General features: G+C 36.1%; 1 protein-coding gene across 3 annotated transcripts in view; it reads left to right on the top strand.

Moving 5' to 3' along the window:
- Positions 1–19,056, top strand: part of ACTR2 (actin related protein 2) — a 40,391-nt gene that overhangs the window by 9,567 nt on the left and 11,768 nt on the right. Inside the window, exons 3-7 of one of the 3 annotated variants that reach the window (XM_059659628.1) lie at positions 4,689–4,904; positions 9,478–9,550; positions 14,192–14,328; positions 15,929–16,078; positions 18,825–18,970. In XM_059659628.1, the coding sequence (XP_059515611.1) occupies positions 4,689–4,904; positions 9,478–9,550; positions 14,192–14,328; positions 15,929–16,078; positions 18,825–18,970 (722 nt within the window). The remainder of the gene's footprint in view (positions 1–4,688; positions 4,905–9,477; positions 9,551–14,191; positions 14,329–15,928; positions 16,079–18,824; positions 18,971–19,056) is intronic. The other 2 variants (XM_059659630.1, XM_059659629.1) reach the window with 2 other exon arrangements.

Here is a 19,056-nt window from a genome sequence, read left to right as displayed (position 1 = left end):
GTCTTTGGTAAGACTTCAGTGAACTATTAAGATTATGAGTCACTTGAAACATGAGTTAGGGCGAACCTCTTTGGGACATTTGTTTGAACTTTCTAGTAAAGTGGTAATAGGCAGTAGAGATTTGCTACTTGGTAGCTCTCTGCTCTTGGGATTAGAGTTGAATTAGCAATGAATAAAAATATAAATTGAAACTTAGGTTCTTATTAATTTCTTAAAGACTTAAAATAGTGAATTATTCTGGCCTCTTGTTATTTTATGGATAGTCATCTTGAGTGTCCCACTCAAGATGAATGTTTTCATTTTAGGGTCTTTTCTTTTGGGAAATTTATGGGATTCCTTATTCTTTTTTTGTGAATTTTTGTTCTGATTGAATTCGATCTTAAGTAGACTTTGCTTAAAATTTAATTAATAATAGTGAGAAGGATAAATTTTTAAATGGAGTGGAAAGTCTTTTTATTCAGTATCAGGTTTGTAAAAAAGAATTTTTTAATGTACTTTATGGATATTAACAGTTTTGAGGTATTAAGATATATCACATATAGCCATTTTTATTCTTCAACATAGGCACAAATTTTAGCTCCCATTTTCTTGCCTTTTTTTTTTTACCCCCCTCCCCCGTTTTCTTGCTTTTTAAGGCCAACTGATAGAAATGAAACTAGTCAATATACTAATGAGATGTTTTTTACTAAGGAATTCCCCAATAGCATTGCTTGTATGGTTTGCCATTCTGTGTTTTGTTGGCTCAGTACTGTTCAATCTGCTTATTAGTCTTTTAAGTCTTTCAAGTTAAATTGTTCTTCCAGTAAAAGACAGAAACCTATAAAATTTAACTTGACTGCTGGAGCTTGGAAAAACAACCCTAACCTTATCCTCTGCTTACCCAGCTACACCTTCCCTGTTATCATTTATTTTCCTTAATTAAGGTTCTTAAATTCAGTAATGAATTTAAAGAAACTTAACTTTTTGGAATTCCTCTGTCTAGTGCATTGACTTAGACTTTTTGTGTCTTGTTAGCTAAAATGTGGTGGTAGACTGAAAAAAAAACCAAACCCTGGAAATTTAAATTGTTTAATGAGTTAATTTTCTTTCAGAAGTAATAACTTTCCTTGTTAATTTGGCCCTAATTATTAACTCCGTAAAATATAGTGGTACTGCATCTGACCTCAACCTAATTGTTCTCTATTGCTTGTATGTTTTAAAAATTTCAGTGAGGATTTTATTTAGGCCTTTTCTGACTCTTACTTCTACCTTCTCTCTCTTCACCTTTCTTGACCTGTTGAAGTAGAATAACAAAAAGATGGTAAGTGAGGTTACACACATGCTCTCTGTTTGTTTTCCACTTTTGCTTGGTGGGACAGTAGTTATTGTTTTGTGTCCCTTTAGTATTGGGGAGGGGGGGGTAGTTCCATATTTTAATTTTAAGTACTTTGATCCTGTACTTTCCTGATTGCATACAATGGACCATACCAGAACTGATTTACTAACATAGTTTTGAATTGTTTTTCTTTTGTTTCTTATAGATGAATGTTATAATTAAAATGGAATGTGGTGTGCATAATATTAGAAACCAAGTAGTTTTTTATAGGATATGTGTGATCCAAAAGATTGGGGTGAAGTTGTTATATTTGGAGAAATTCACTATATTGATCAATGTCAAATTGAACATTGCCCATCATACATAGCTTGTATATATATTTGCATCCAGTATAGTATCATGTGTTTTTAATAAACAGTAAAATCTTAATATGCAAATGAAATATAGAAAGAGTGGGGAAATTCCTATACTATCCTTATTGACGAGCAGATTTTATAACATCTGAGGGGAAATAAGTACACGGTGAGTCTTATCAGACTTTTCCGTAAACAACAGGTTTCTCCCTAAGTAAACGTGGCACCTTTTTCTTTTGAACTAGAAGCTTCTGGGTACATCCCAGACAATTTACTCTTTCATTGTGTTTTTTCAGTGGTAGTCTAAATGCTTCTGTAGTAGGTTGTTTTCAAATTTGTTTTTTAATATTTGTAAGCAGCTTTGACAAAGATGAATGATAGGCATTTCTAGGGATATATATATTTTTTTAACTAGTAGCAGTAACTTTGTGGAGTTTTCTTTTGATTAAGCAAAAACATTTAAAAGTGGAAATTCTTATATATATCTTAAATAAAAGATCATGCCTTTTCTTAATATCCTAAGAAAATTTGAGAGGCTATTTGTAGAGAACTGTGTAGACTTCATTTCACAAATATTTTTTAAGGAAATTCCTTCTAGGAACTTAATTGTGGTTTTAAAGTGTTTTTGCTCTATTTTTCAATTTGAGGTGACATTGTTCAAATGATTCTTGGCAAATATAACTATATTGCTTGCTTCTCATAATATATAAATGCTTTTTAAACAGCATCTCTGAACAGTTACTCTAATTTTTCATTCTTTCAGGTAATAGGTGATGGTTTAGGCTTGAGGTCCATTAATGAGGTGGGTGGTAAAAATCTGAGGCCTGATCTGATCGCTTATAACTTGGTTCTGAGGTATGAGGGCAAGCTTGATAAAACTCTTAAAATTTTTGGTTTTTGGAAGGAGAAATGTTCTAAGGAAAATTATATGTTTAGATTTGGATAAATTTAGGTCGCTTGAGATACTCAAATTTTAAACTAACCTAATAAGTTAAAACTTGTTTTCTTCCATTTTAAATGTTGTCTTTGTTCAGAGGGATAGTAAGATACTTGATGCCAGACATTTCTTTCAGTTAGTCTTGTAGAGTATGTATTTCCTAGATGTAGATCCACGAGGCTTTTATTTTTAGTTGGCATTGGGTCTGACATACTTAAGCTCCTATTCTTGCATGGAATGAAAATTAATATTTTGATAAAATTTGTTCAAATGTATTGTGAATGTATATTGATTTATGTAAATTATCTAACTATCTAGTGTAGTACCTTGTACAACACAAAGATATATTCTAAAGGAAAGTAAGTAACAAAATTGTGTATTAAATTATATTTGTTAATGGCCAAAAGTAACATAAGCACTTACAGGTATAAATATCTCCCTTAACATTTTATTAAGAAGTGTTTAAAATATACAGCAAAGTTGAAAAAATTTTATAGTAAAGTCCATATACCCATCACTTAGATCCTGACATTAACATTTGCTATAATATCACATATTTATCCATCTATCCATTCATCAGTCTGTCTTGCTTTTTGATGTATTTCAAAGTATCGGTATACTTCACCCTAAATAATTCAACATACCCATGTAATTAAGTAGAGTTCACAAATACAGGGTTTTAGTGTTGCATTTTCCTATCAGATGATGCTAAATAGTTAATATTGAAGTCATTTGAATATTAAGTTGTGCTAAATTAATTTTATAAAATACTAGTTGCAATACATAAGTTTTAGAGAACATTTCTAGGACCTGCTTTAACTCTCCCCTCCCTTTTTGTTGTTGCTTCAGTGGATTTTGTAGAAACCTTTTGAAAGGTCTCTGCAAAATCATGGTTTTACCTCTGATCCTTAAAAAATTACTTTTAAACGTTTTAAACTCATATACACAAGTTGTCTTCCAAAAATGTATACATACTTTGAATAATCATAAAGGCAGTATTTATTATTCTTAAAAGAAAAAAAACATCAATTGAGCTATCAGCTATTAAAGTATGTATACATTTTTGGGGGACACCCTGTATATTTAAACCTCTGTTTTAAGACTTTAATTTTGCTGTTTCTTTTATTTTCCCCATGTTTTAAACTTAAGGTATTATAGCATATAGTTGCTATGTCTGATGCTAGTTTTTAAAAAATTCGTCAGTACATGTAGAAATTAGGATTATTTAATATCTTGATTAGCTGATTTCTAAAATAAGTTTAAGTTCTAGGACATCATTAACTTATACATACAAAATTTGGCTTTTCAAATGTGGGTCATCTTAAATATGCTCTCATTGGAGACAAGACTTGTGAGTATTCTGCTTCATGTGTCATACTTTTATAGCCTTACACTTAAAGATAAAAAATGTTGCTCATGAGATAATTTTAAAGAACTGTTCCCCTGTATCTTATTTTTTTGTATATCTACAAATTTTAATTTCTCTTGATGAGGCCTGTATAGAAACTTAATTCTAATTTGGACATGTAGGTAGAAGTTTGTAAAATTTACAAGTTATATGGTGCATATATGCTTCCTTGTAGTGTAAAAAGAATCATTTTTTTTGCTTCTTTCATTATGCTTTATAATACTTGTCATTTTGATATTTAGTACAAAGAAATGTGCTGCATGCATTGAGCATTTTTCTGCCAGTTTTTCCCCCCTGATGTGCTATTTCACATATCACAGGCCTTATTTTTTGAATATTTGAGCAAAAGAAACAGATGAAACCTCATACAAAACCCTCCAAAATATGAAAATATGGGGTTTATTTGTGCTAATGCCCTTCTTTTGGAAACATATGTATTAAAGGTAAGGTCATTTTATTGATTTAAACCACATTGTATATAAAAACGTATTAAAGTCGGTAAGGCATTGTTCTTGAAATAAAAAATTTTTAACTTGTGGAATGAAATACTTAATCTGAGTGTGCCAGAAAGATTAAAATTATTCCAAAATTCAACCAAAATATGAGAATATAATTTTCTGAAGGTTTTTTATGCAAAATTTGATTGGTCTTAAGCTTTGATATTATAATTTTTAGGATCTTATGGTTGGTGATGAGGCAAGTGAATTACGTTCAATGTTAGAAGTTAACTACCCTATGGAAAATGGCATTGTTCGAAATTGGGATGACATGAAACACCTGTGGGACTATACATTTGGACCAGAGAAACTTAACATAGATACCAGAAATTGTAAAATCTTACTCACAGAACCTCCTATGAACCCAACCAAAAACAGAGAGAAGATTGTAGAGGTAAGTTTTTAGATAGAATGTATAATGTATATATTTCTGTGTTTGTTTGTTTTTTCTTTCTAAAAATGTTCTTTCTTTTATCCTACCGTTGTTGTTAAAGATAAAGGGAATAAAAACAATTGTTGTTTTCCCCCATATCCTGTTTACTGAGCACCTAACTATATGCTAGTCATTATTTCTAAGTAGGCTATGTTGGTAAATGAAACAAAATTTTGCCACCATGGAGCTTCCATTCTAGAAGGGCACAACACACACACACACACACGCACACGCACACGCACACACACACACACAAAAGTGACTTAATTGAATGGTTTGTTAGAAGATAATAGATGCTAATGGGGAAAAAGAGCAGATTAAGGGAGATGGGGAGTGGGGGAAGGTTGCATTTGTACATAGGATGTGGTAGTGGCCCTGTGTGAGAAGGTGATGTTTAAACAAAGACAAATTAAGAGAGTTGGCCAGGATATATGGGGAAGAGCATTTCAGTCAGACAAAGGGAGGAGTCAGAGTAAAGGTCTTAGAGTGAGTGTAAGCCTAGCATATTAAAGGGTCAACTAAGAAGCCAGTGTGCAAGAGCAACAGGAGAGTAGGTCAAAGAAGTAAAGGGGCCAGATTATCTAGGACCTTGTAGGCTCTTTTTCTTTCTTTCTTTCTTTCTTTCTTTTTTTTTTAATACATTTTATTGATTTCAGAGAGGAAGGGAGAGGGAGAGAGAGAGAGAGAGAGCTAGAAACATCAGTGATGAGAAAGAATCACTGATCAGTTGCCTTCTGCACGCTCCCCTACTGGAGATGGAGCCTGCAACCTGGGCACCCATGACTGGAATCGAACCTGGGACCCTTCAGTCCGCAGGCCAACGTTCTGTCTACTCAGCCAGACCAGTTAGGGCAACCTTGTAGGCTCTTAAAGGAAATTAGACTTTTACTTCAAGTAAAATGAAGGGCTATTACAGGGAAGGGACGTGTTCAGATTTAGGTTTTTGTGGCTGCTGTGTTGAGTAGATTATAAGGAGACAAAGTTGGAAGAGAGTCCTGTTTAGAGACTTTTTCAACTATCTTTGCAAAAGATAATCATTATTAGGATTGGGGTAATAGCAGTGAAGTAATTCGAAGTGGCCAGATTGTGGATCTATTTTGAAGGTTGGGCCCAGAATTTTCTTTTTTTAAAAAATATATTTTATTGATTTTTTACAGAGAGGAAGGGAGAGAGATAGAGAGTTAGAAACATCGATGAGAGAGAAACATCGATCAGCCGCCTCCTGCACATCTCCCATTGGGGATGTGCCCGCAACCAAGGTACATGCCCTTGACCGGAATCGAACCCGGGACCTTTCAGTCCGCAGGCTGACGCTCTATCCACTGAGCCAAACTGGTTTTGGCTAGAATTTTCTGATGCATTACATATGGGTAAGAGAGGGTATGGCGCCAAAGGTTTGACATGAACAACTGGAAGGATGGGTTAGGATTGGGGGTGGGGGCAGAGATGGATCAGGAGTTTCATTTTGGACATATTAGGTCCTCATTAGACATCTAAGCAAAAATGTCAGATAGATAGTTCTGTAAAATAAGATCAGGTCAAGAGAAAAGTGTGAGGTTGAGGGTTTAAACTTAGGAGACATCAGGTCATAATATGGCTCACCAACAAAGTGAGAGTAGACAGTAGTCCACAGGCTTAGGACCTGGGAGACAGGAGGAACAATTGAAATGAGATTGAAAAGGTTACTAAGCTAAGCAGTCACAGAGAGTAAGAATTCTACATTCTTAGTTTAGATAAGTATCTTCTCAAGGTTGTCTTTCATTTCGTTATATATGAGGTAGAAACTTTTAATAACTTAGTATTTTAGTAGCTTTCAGTTACTACTTAATGTAAATATTTTGTATTCTGTCTGTGTTTAGATGTTGATGGAAAATTGGGAAGGGTTTTAGAAGAGATTGTTTTTACACAATATTTTTTAAGTCTAGATTAAAACTCAGTTTTTGTAGTAAGTGTTTTAAAAATGTGAGATCATGGTTTTAGGTACAGAATCCATATAATTCCTATGGTTCATAGGTTTTAATTCTTTTTTTCTCTTAGCTACCCCTAAAACTGTGAAAAATGGGTTTTATTGTATTAGTTCATATTTTAATTTTATTTTATACTTTCTGAATGATTTACAACCACTAATATTTTTGTGATGGATAAGTGGTCATTTGTAATTGCTATTTATTTTTAGCAACACATTACAAAATCAGATTGTAGAAATATTTTTGCATTAAAAGATTTCTACACACAGAAACCTATTTAGGAAAGCAACATGATGTCTGAATGAAAAACAGATTTTCTTTCAGAGAAAAAGTTAGGGAGATGACATTATACCTGGATCCCTTTTACTATTTGATTAAGCACACACACACACACACACACACACACACACACACACACACACACTAGAGGCCTGGTGCACGACATTCGTGCATTGTGGAGGGGCCTGGCCTGCACCCTCTTGCAGTCCGGGACTCTTCGGGGGATGTCTCCCGTGGAGGCGGGAGAGGCAGCCCAGCTTCTGGCTGAGTGGCGCTTCCCCTGTGGGAGCCCACTGACCATCAGGGGGCAGCTCCTGCGTCGAGCGTCTGCCCCCTGGTGGTCAGTGTGTGTCATAGCCACAGGTCGTTCTGCCGTTCAGTCGATTTGCATGTAAGTGTTTTATTATATAGGATATGTGTGCAAAAATGCCATGAGTTGGTTTCACAGTGCTCTAAGGTCTCACCTTTTTATCTTTTTATTTTTACTTGAGAGTGCAAATTTGGCTATAAGTAATAATGCCCTACTTTAATCTCATCCAGAATGTTGGTTTTAGTACAAGTGCTTTTTACTGGCCTTATAAATAAAAACAAGTTCTAATAGACTTTAAGGTTGATAAATGCAAGCCCTCTTCCATTTTCATCCCTGTCGAGGGGGATTAAAGGATAATGGAATAGAGTACTAGTTAGAATATCTAATTGCTAACTGACAAGGACGCATTTCAGAGTTGTAAAATTTAAATTCTATATAGTGAATGTGGTCAGTTGTAAAATTTCTAAATATCTAGATATTCAGAGTGGTAGTCAGCCCCTACTAGTTAAGGTAGTGGTTCTCAACCTGTGGGTCGCGACCCCTTTTGGGGTCGAATGACCCTTTCACAGGGGTCGCCTAATACCATCGGAAAACACATAATTACATATTGTTTTTGTGATTAATCACTATGCTTTAATTATGTTCAATTTGTAACAATGAAAATACATCCTGCATATCAGATATATACAGTATGATTCTAACAGTAGCAAAATTAGTTATGAAGTAGCAACGAAAATAATTTTATGGTTGGGGGTCACCACAACATGAGGAACTATATTAAAGGGTCACGGCATTAGGAAGGTTGAGAACCACTGAGTTAAGGAATGTTCAGTATAGAAGACCGAAAAAAGTCCTGCCAACATTGTTCCCAGCCAACCTGGACTTCAGGAAATGAGCATGGTTTCGACTAGAGAGGACACTAGGAAACTCCTTCTCCCTCCAATGTATTCAGCTGAGTGGAGTTACAGCCTTGGCTCAGGTAGGGAGTGTGGGCTCAGCAGTAGCTAGGCAGTTCTGTATCTGCCAACATTCAGGAATTGCTGCATTATTTTTTGCCTTCCTGTCCTGATATTAAAAAAAAAAAAATTATATATATATATGTAGATAGATATGTCTATATCTATATCTATATCTATATCTATATATATATATATATAATTATTTTTTTTTTTTAAAGAGAGGAAGGGAGAGGGATAGAGAGTTAGAAACATCGATGAGAGAGAAACATCGATCAGCTGCCTCTTGCACACCCCCTACTGGGGATGTGCCCACAACCAAGGTACATGCCCTTGACCAGAATCGAGCCTGGGACCCTTCAGTCCGGAGGCCGATGCTCAATCCACTGAGCCAAACCAGTTAGGGTTAAAAAATATATTTTGATTGATTTTACAGAGGGAGAGGGAGAGGCATAGAAACATCAATGATAAGAATCATTGATAAAAAATAAATCATTGGTCAACTGCCTCCAACATGTCCCTCCCTACTGGGGATCGAGCCCCCAACCCAGTCAGGGCACTGCCTCTGTTGGGGAATTGAACAGTGACCTCCTGGTTCATAGGTTGATGCTCACGCACTGAGCCATACCAGCCGGGCTCTGCTCTACTATTTTACTGACACTTTTTTTCTTTTAAACTGCTGGAGGTAGTTTGTCTTTGAATTAAAAAAATATTTCCCTTAAAGGACATCAATTAAGAAAGGCTTGTTCAAATGTAAAATGCTTTTACTCTAATTAGCCATTAACAAAAACATTCCGAAATCTTTGCTTTGTAGCACTTATGAAATGCTTGGGGACTCAGTATATATCCAAAAACCTGTCCCTAAAATTGGAGCTCTGACAGCAGAAGTTAATCGAGGCGAAAAGCACTAAAGTAAATGGAGGACTCTTTTAAGTTTCTTGGTTCTATTTTGGCCAAAAACATAATTAGAATATGTAACTTCTAAATACAATTGTTGTTTATTTTTTTCTTTGCATTTTCAGGTAATGTTTGAAACTTACCAGTTTTCTGGTGTGTATGTAGCCATCCAAGCTGTTTTGACTTTGTATGCTCAAGGTAGGTGAAGCTTAACTTTTAGAATAATCGATTCAGCAGATATTTATTATGTTTTATGTCAAAGGAATTTGATTTTTCAGTAAGTTGTAAATCCCAGAAAAGCACAGCATTTACATATTTATTTAGTTATTTTAAATATTTTCAGTTTTTAAAAATTGTCAAATACATTTTATTTTCCTAAGTAAAAAAAGATTTCTCAATTTTTAAAAAAGTACTATGTTCCCTTTTTAGGTTATTTTGAAGTAAAAACTTTTTATGCAGTGGAGAATGAATATGGAATTTGGCTTCAGAATTGGTAGATTAAAAAAAAAAAGCAGATCTAAAAACATTAGTATAGCCCGGCTGGCATGGCTCAGTGGTTGAGCGTCAACCTATGAACCAGGAGGTCATGCGTTTGATTCCTAGTCAGGGCACATGCCCAGGTTGCAGGCTCGATCCCCAGTGTGAGGCGTGCAGGAGGTAACCTATCAATGATTCTCTCTCATCATTGATGTTTCTATCTTTCTATCCCTCTCCCTTCTTCTCTGAAATAAATAAAAATATATTAAAGTAAATAAATAAATAAAGACTAGTACAAAAGCATGCTTGTCAGATACATAATAAGTACAAAGAAGAAGGTAGACATTTGGGAGTACTTTCCTAACTTTTGAGATGTAGATTTAATGGAGGGGGGCTACTGTGTTTTCTTGGGACTGCCATTAGTACCTGCCTTCCTATCTATTGGGAATAAAATATTGGTTATGTTGTGGAAAATTCTTTATATTCTGATGGTCTCATTAAGGATTGTGGGGCTGTCAGATAGGTGCCACAGAGTCTGTGAGGTACTTGAAATATAAAATTCTAGTCTATCTGGGAAAAAGATATAGAAACAGATAATTTTAATTCAGCACACTAGAGAAAGTTTCTGAAGGAGGTGACACCTGAGCTAACTAAGTCTCAAGCCCTAGCACTTAAGCAGCAGTGTGTATGATCTAGTACAGTGATGGCGAACCTTTTGAGCTCGGCGTGTCAGCATTTTGAAAAACCCTAACTTAACTCTGGGGCCATGTCACGTATAGAAATTTTTTGATATTTGCAACCATAGTAAAACAAAGACTTATATTTTTGATATTTATTTTATACTAGAGGCCCGGTGCACAAAAATTTGTGCACTCGGGGGTGCGGGGGGTCCCTCAGCCTGGCCTGTGCCCTCTCGCAGCCTGGGACCCCTCAGGAGATGTCCACCTGCTGGCTTAGGCCCTCTCCCCAGGGGATCAGGCCTAAGCTGGCCTTCAGACATCCCTCTGGCAGCCTGGGAGCCCTCGGGGGATGTCCACTTGCCAGTGGGGAGCAGACCTAAGCTGCAGTCGGACATCCTTAGTGCTGCTGAGGAGGTGGGAGAGGCTCCCGCCCCCACTGCTGTGCTGGCAGCTGGCAGCCTGGCTTGTGGCTGAGCAGAGCTCCCCCTGTGGGAGCGCACTGACCGCCAGGGGGCAGCTCCTACATTGAGCATTTGCCCCCTGGTTGTCAGTGTGTGTCATAGTGACCAGTCATTCCCAGTCATTCTGCTGTTAGAGTCAATTTGCATATTACCCTTTTATTATATAGGATAGAGGCCTGGTGCATGGGTGGGGGCAGGCTGGTTTGTCCTGAAGGGTGTCCCAGATCAGAGTAGGGGTCCCGCTGGGGTGCCTGGCCAGCCTGGGTGAGGGGCTGATGGCTGTTTGCAGGCTGGCCAAATCCCCCAGTGGGGACCCTTATCCCATGGTGGTGTGGCCATCCTGGGTGAGGGGCTGAGGGCTGTTTTCAGGCTGGCCATGCCCCCTGGCAACCCAAGCTCCCAGCCTCTCCTCTTTTTTTCTGGGATTTATTTATCTTCTATAATTGAAACTTTGTAGCCTTGAGTGGAGCCCAGGGCCGGCCAGGGCAGGCGGGAAGCTTGGCTTCCTCCATCTCCAGGGCCAACCCAAGCCTCCTGCTCGCTCCAGCTCCGTGGCCACTGCCATCTTAGTTGGGTTAATTTGCATACTCTCTCCTGATGGGCTGGTGGGTGTGGCTTGTGAGTTCGCGTGTCATAGGTTTGCCATCACTGATCTAGTACTTAGAAAACACACTTTAATATTAAGGTGAGTCATCTGACTCTACATGTGGATTAGTAAAAATCACCATGTAAAAAACACATACTGGGTGTTTTAAAGTTGTCTTTATTACTACATATAGATACTTAGAAAATACTTAGAGGAACTAAGTGTGGCATGTACTTTAACACTCTGTTGTGTAGAGGATAAGGCAGTGAGTAAACTAGACTGGTCTCCTTGCCTTTAAAGCAATTACAGTCCAGCTATGAGTAGTTTCTCCTTTGAAGAAGGAATCAAATTTCACTTTCTGCCTGGCTGGTGTGACTCTGTGGTTGAGTATTGACCTGTGAACCAGGAGGTCACAGTTCGATTCCCGGTCGGGGCACATGCCCGGGTTGGGGGCTCAATTTCCAATAGGGGGATGCAGAAGGCAGCAGATCAATGATTCTCTCTCATCCTTGATACTTCTCTCTTTTCTCCTTCTCCCTTCCTCTCTGAAATCAATTTTTTAAATTAATTTGTTACTTTACAAGGAGTGATTATCTGCATGTAGGTAATTTTGTTTCATTAAAATAAAATAAATTTCAGAATTTATTTTAGAAAATAATTTGGAAAAAAATAGATATAATTTTTTTAAAATCTAAGCTTTGAAACTGGTGATTATAGTTCTAGTTCTGCTGAAATGGAATTTTTGTTTGACTTGCACTTGAATAAAATTGACCTTAATAGATTTTCCTAGCAATATTCATAAATTTATTTTCATCCAATGAGAAGTTATCCTCTCTTAATTCCTGATATTTAACTATTTTTGTTTAACTGTTGAATATTTAATTTGAGAAATGATAATCTAGCAATGATAATCAAAAGAACTCAAGCCATAGTAAAATTCTCCTTCTAAAGAACTTGTCTAGTGCTACTAGTTTAAAAAAAAAGGTAGGGGGAAGCATTCAGAACCATGAACGAAGGTGTTTATTTTAAATTGATATTTGAGAGAGAGAGGCAGAAACATTGATTTGTTGTTCCACTTATGTATGCATTCATTGGTTGATTCTTGTATGTGCCCTGACCAGGAATCAAACCTGCAACCTTGGTGTATCGGGACGATTCTCTAACCAACTTAGCTGCCTGGCCAGGGCCCATGGAAGGTTTTTTTGAATAAGAGAGGTGGTGACATGGTGACTTAGGGAAGTATGTTTGACCTCATGTACAGACAGAAGTGAAGGGAATAAGTGGAATTAGAGAATTTGGGCTGGAGATTAGAGTGGTCAGGGAAGGTATAAACGAAAAGGTAGGTACTGGATTAAGTCTTAAAAGACCCCATTGAAACTGAGGTGGAAAAAATACATAATCCAATGACAAAAGGGTCACTGAAAATGGGTCAAATGTGTACAGGGGAAGAAAGACCAGTATGCAAGCTGGTGCGAGGGGTAGGAAACAAGGTGAGGTGGTACGGGAAGGCCTATTTGGAAAATAAATGTAAATACCTGCTGTAATGAATATTACTGGGAGTATTTTTGAATTATTGATGTTGTGGATGCCTTTCTATTTTTTGAAATGGAAAGTTTCTTAAGAGAATGCAACGTTAAAAGGCTGTATATGATTGTCATGAAGCTTAGAATATCAAGGAAAAATAAATTATTATGTTAGCTTCCAAAGGAGGTGGTTTGAATAAATGTATTCAAAGACAAATCATTACAATTAGATACTATAGTGCACGCAAGTTTAAATTGATAAGAAAAGGAGAGAGCCGAGAGCCTATTCGTGAATGGGAAAATGCTTAAGCACGTTACAGATACTGCACGTTCTGGTTACAAAATATTTTTTTTAATAATTAGAAAATGGTTTGGGGTTTTTTGGGGGGGTTCCCCCCAAATTAATGCTGGTGCAAAAGGCAAAACACTAACTTTTGCAGCCATTTATATTTTTAAATAGCACAAATGAGAAACAAGGCAGCTTCTTTGCTGTTCTTTTATTATAAGGTTTAATTGACATTGTCTTTCTGGTTTCTGATGAATAATTGAGGTTACCTTTGACTAACTAAGATCACTTGTTCTCAGATTTCTAGCTAATATCAGCAGGAATTTTCCTGAAACAGCACAGTTTGAATATACTATATGGAAAAAATAATAATACAGACTAGATTGTTTCAACGGGTTCACGATCCACTTGTGTAGTATTTACCTTTCACATCGCTTTTCACAAAAGTTATTCAATATATTTTAGAAAATTTTACTTGAGGGGAATTCAGAGATGAATATTAAGTTGGAAAGAAAAATAAAGAATTGCACTAAGCATTAAGAACATGTGTTTTTCAGTCCTATGTCTCAGGATGGGTTTTCCCCCCATTTCTTGGGGTAATACATGATTAGACTAAAATTCTCAGAAGCGGTATGTGAGAGAATACCAACTTTACTGTCTGTATTAGGAACACACTTTAAAATAAATAATAAAGAAATGCTGGCTTCTAGACCATTACGATTGGTGAAGTTTCTAGTTTGGCTTCTATACTAATAGTTGCAATTTTCTGGCTTTGATTTTTCTGATTTGGCTCTACTATACTTAAAACCTCATGTTTCTTACACAGGCTTATTGACTGGAGTAGTGGTGGACTCTGGAGATGGTGTAACTCACATTTGCCCAGTTTATGAAGGCTTTTCTCTCCCTCACCTTACCAGAAGACTGGATATTGCTGGGAGGGATATTACCAGATATCTTATCAAGGTAAGCAAAAGACGATGTCCTAGAAATTAGATTTGTAGTTTGACTTAACACAAAGTTGAATGTATCATCTCAGGATTCTAGCAAATCTTCTGCATCATTAGTAAAATGGCCCAGTTGCTCCATTATCCATATAAAAATCCATATGAGATTTATAGACGAGATCTCTGGTATACTAATGAGAATATGTTATTTCATTATATAATTATGTTTGCTATTCCTGAGGAAGGGATAGAGAGGTATTTAAAAGATGGAAGATACCATAAAACTGCCTTGAACAACTTAGGCAGGCTTTTCTGCCATAAAACCTTACTTTGAACAGATATATATCAAAGCTATAATCTTGTTTGGGTTGACTGTTCTTGTCCTTCCCCATAAAACACATCGATAGCAAAGTAATATTTGATTAAAAATAGGGCCTAGATGTGCCTGACTTTAATATTTAGTAATTTTCATGGAATATATCTAGTTTTCAGTGTTTGCTATTTTAAAGTTTACTTCTTACTCTAATTAGTTATAATTTTCTTTAAAATATTGCTGGAGAAAGTATATGAGGTCACTGTTTGAAGGCATGAGTACTTTTTTAATGTTTTTTAAAAAAATGGTTAGAGTATTGTCTGTACCAGAATTCTGTAGTTAGTATATCTCCTCTGGGTCAGTGGCTCTCAACCAGGGACGGTGCTGTCCTACAGAGGCATTTTGCAATGCCTGGAGACATGTTTTGGATGTTACAACTGCAGGAGTGCTATTAAACATCCTGTAATGAACAGGGTATCCTATAATGAACAGTCCCCACAACAAAACACTATAATGTCCAAAATGTGTATAGTGATGTCTGTGCAATAAATTGGGTTGCATTGAGTCTTCATCTTGACATTGGGTTTCTTTTGTCTCAAATTAGAATAATAATGAGGTTAGGTTAATGAGAGTTACAATACACTCATTCTAGGTCAAAGTTCTGTCTTAGGGTAACCACCAAAGGAATTTCCAAGGGTGTTACACAAAGATTAGGGGATTTATTTTTTAGAGGTTTTTATGAAAAGTCCAGTTGTGTTTATATGCATATTATGTTTTTATTGTTTTGTTTTTTTCCTATTAGCAGGTTGAGTTCTTCCCCCCGCGCCCATTTGTTTAACATGCTATTGTCCATCTGTTGTGTCAGACATTATATTAGAAGCTAGAGATAAAATTTTCTAAGACCCAGAGATATCATGAATATGGTATTGAGTAAATTGCAGACAATAGGAATTTGTGACTAAAATAATATTTATTTACTAATAGACTTAATGTTTACCAAAACTATCTAAACATTAGTACTCAAACAGTACTCTTTCTTAAAACTAGCTTGTTTAACTAGCTTGTTTTACCTGTTATTCATGAACTTTTGATTCTGTTACTCTGAAGCTTCTCTGCAAAAGTGAAATAAATTCTTCTATGGTAAAGTAATGTCCCTGTTTCTGAAATAATCAGTAAGAGCTTAGGATCCACTGCCTATTGCATTTGTTATTGATGTGACATACTTAGTGAGCAATGACAGCTTTTACAGAGTTGAACTCATTCAGAGTAACAGTGAATTTACTGCCATATTTTTTGTGTGTGTCAGCTGCTTCTGTTGCGAGGATACGCCTTCAACCATTCTGCTGATTTTGAAACAGTTCGAATGATTAAAGAAAAATTGTGTTATGTGGGATATAATATTGAGCAAGAGCAGAAACTGGCCTTAGAAACCACAGTATTAGTTGAATCTTACACAGTAAGTATTTCCAGTGTTTTAAAATGAATAACCATGGTTATTGGTGTGTGCTTAAGGAGGTTTTCTTGGAATGCAGTTTCTTAATGAGATGTTGAAAACAAATGTGAACTTGAAATTATAACAATGAGACTTAGAACTTTGTTACAGTTTATATGAGGGGATTTGCTCCTACCTGATTTTTTTGTTGTTGTTGTTAATCCTCACATGAGGATATTTTTTCCATTGATTCTTTTAAACAGCAGAAGGGATGGGGAGAGACAGAGAGAAAGAGACACATAGATTGGTTGCCTCCTGCACGTGCCCTGACCAGGGCCAGAGATTGACCCTGCAACTGATGTATGTGCCTTTGACTGAAATCAAACCCGGGATCCTTTAGTTCTTGGGACAATGCTCCAACCACTGAGCCAAACCGGCTAGGACTATACCTGAATTTTTAATGTATTGCTATCTTAATTCTATCATATGCATCTGGGTATCAAATGCTTCCAGATCTCATCTTCGATCTAATTATTACTAAAATGAAATAGAATAATAGTCAGTAAAAACAAGTATTCTTTTTTTTTTTTTAAATATATTTTATTGGTTTTTTACAGAGAGGAAGGGAGAGAGATAGAGAGTTAGAAACATCGATGAGAGAGAAACATCGATCAGCTGCCTCCTGCACATCTCCCACTGGGGATGTGCCCGCAACCCAGGTACATGCCCTTGACCGGAATCGAACCTGGGACCTTTCAGTCCACAAGCCGACGCTCTATCCACTGAGCCAAACCGGTTTCGGCAAAACAAGTATTCTTAAACCATTTGATTCATGTAAGCTCTGTATATCCCAAATATATACAAAATAGTCATTTTAAAAATAAGTATACATTTTTATGAGTTATATTGTCTTATTTTTAAAGATAAAGATCCAAATGGTAATGTAATACTGTGTGATTTAATGGCCCTGAGGATTCTTTCCTGAAGCTTTCTTGATAGTCCCTCTAGATTTATAACTTCATCTATCTGCCTTGTTTGGAAGAAAGTGGCATGAGACAAAGGATGAGGGACCAAGACTCTATGACATGTTTTATTAATTTCCTCCTTTCTCAAAGAATTTGGGGCAGGTTATAAAAATATGTACGACAGGAAAGAAACAGCAAACTGATAAGTGAAGAGGGATCTGGGTGAACAAATAAAGGATAGAGTAAGATTTGATGCAAAGAAATGAGAACCATAACGTCTTAACAGTTCCTGGGGGTAGGTAGTTCCTAGAGTAGGTGACTCCAGTGTGCCAGTAGCCAGGGTGTCCAGAGAAGTCACACCATCAAAGAGGCTAGAAATGTCAGGTACAGAGATTTTGCTAAAAACAGTCTCTGCCATGTGACGTTTTTCTAGGTATCTTGGGTGATATCATATGGTTTTTAAATTCACCTGATGGTTTTGTTTATTTTTCTAAGGTTAAATGTTTGGATCAGTATCTTTTTTCTTTTTAAGACATTTGATACAATTTATAAAAAGATAATTCTGGAGTTTTTGAAAACTGTGTTTGTTTTGCATATATCTGTAAATAGTTACAGCAAACATGGAGTAAATGTTTAAAAGGACTTGCTCTGTATGAATTTGTTGTATTGGAAAGTCAATTTTGAAATCTGAATATAATTATTGTAATTATTATAAATTAAATACACTGTGAGACATGTCAATGTAAAACTAATTCTGTTATCTCATTAAGAATTCATTAAATGCCAGTATACACAAGCACGCTTATTACTTAGGTTCATCCAATGAATTATGAGGTGATGTAAGAGAGGGAGTTTTTCTTTAACATTTCTCATTTAATTAAATATAAACAAGATGTGACTTAACTCTTCTTTTTTTAAAAAATATATTTCTTTATTGATTTCAGAGAGGAAGGGAGGAGAGAGATAGAAACATCAATAATGAGAGAGAATCATTGATCGGCTGCCTCCTGCACACCCCCTACTGGGGATCGAGCCCGCAACCCAGGCATGTGCCCTTGGCTGGAATCGAACCTGGGACCCATCGGTTCGCAGGCTCACGCTCTATCCACTGAGCCAAGCCGGCCAGGGCAGACTTAACTCTTCTTTGCTTAAATTAATATTTTGTCATTATCATTTAAAATTTAATAGAACCTAATAAGTAGGATACAAAAGAACTGCCTAATAAAAAATAGTCTAGATCAGTATTCCTTAAACCTTTTTGATCATAAAGTAATTTTTGGATAAAATAATTTGACAGAAGTTCCACACATGATATAAAGTGTTTTGATAACAAAATTAGTTTCACAGAGTAATTATTTGATGAAAGAAATTATTTAAAATTTTTAATTGAATCTGTTTATGCTACATGGTAAAAATATTTATAAAATTACAAATGTGTTAAAGGAGAAGCACATTGATACCAGGTATAATTCAAGAGCAATGGTTGATAATGCTGCCTGTTTATGCTTAGCTGAACACCAATGGAACATTCTGCACTCACGCATTGGTGATTTCTCCACGAAATTCCTGATCCTTGGGGCAAGGCATACCATTTTTAAAAGCAGAATAGAGTATGGTAATAAAAACAATTATCTAACAATACTTTGTTTTACTTTTTTTTCTCTTTTCAAAAATGTATTTCGGGAGAAATATGTTGCTGATAATGATTTTGGCTATAAAACATGTGTTTAAAAGTACTCGTGTTCTGGGGAACACTGGAAGATTTTTTAATCTCTTGCTAACACTTGGTTGACCTTGGTTTCTAGCTCCCAGATGGCCGCATTATCAAAGTCGGTGGAGAGAGATTTGAAGCACCAGAAGCTTTATTTCAGCCTCACTTGATCAATGTTGAGGGAGTGGGTGTTGCTGAATTGCTTTTTAACACAATCCAGGCAGCTGACATTGATACCAGGTATGTTAGAAATGGTGGTTTCAAAGTTATTTATCAGAAATAGAAATAGATGGAATATACATAGTTGGAATGACCAAGTTGTCTGT

The sequence above is a fragment of the Myotis daubentonii genome, chromosome 12 (genome assembly GCF_963259705.1).
Source record: "Myotis daubentonii chromosome 12, mMyoDau2.1, whole genome shotgun sequence".
Lineage (NCBI taxonomy): Eukaryota > Metazoa > Chordata > Mammalia > Chiroptera > Vespertilionidae > Myotis > Myotis daubentonii.
The sequence above is the reverse complement of the archived record's forward strand: the minus strand, read 5'-3'. Positions and strand labels throughout refer to the sequence as shown.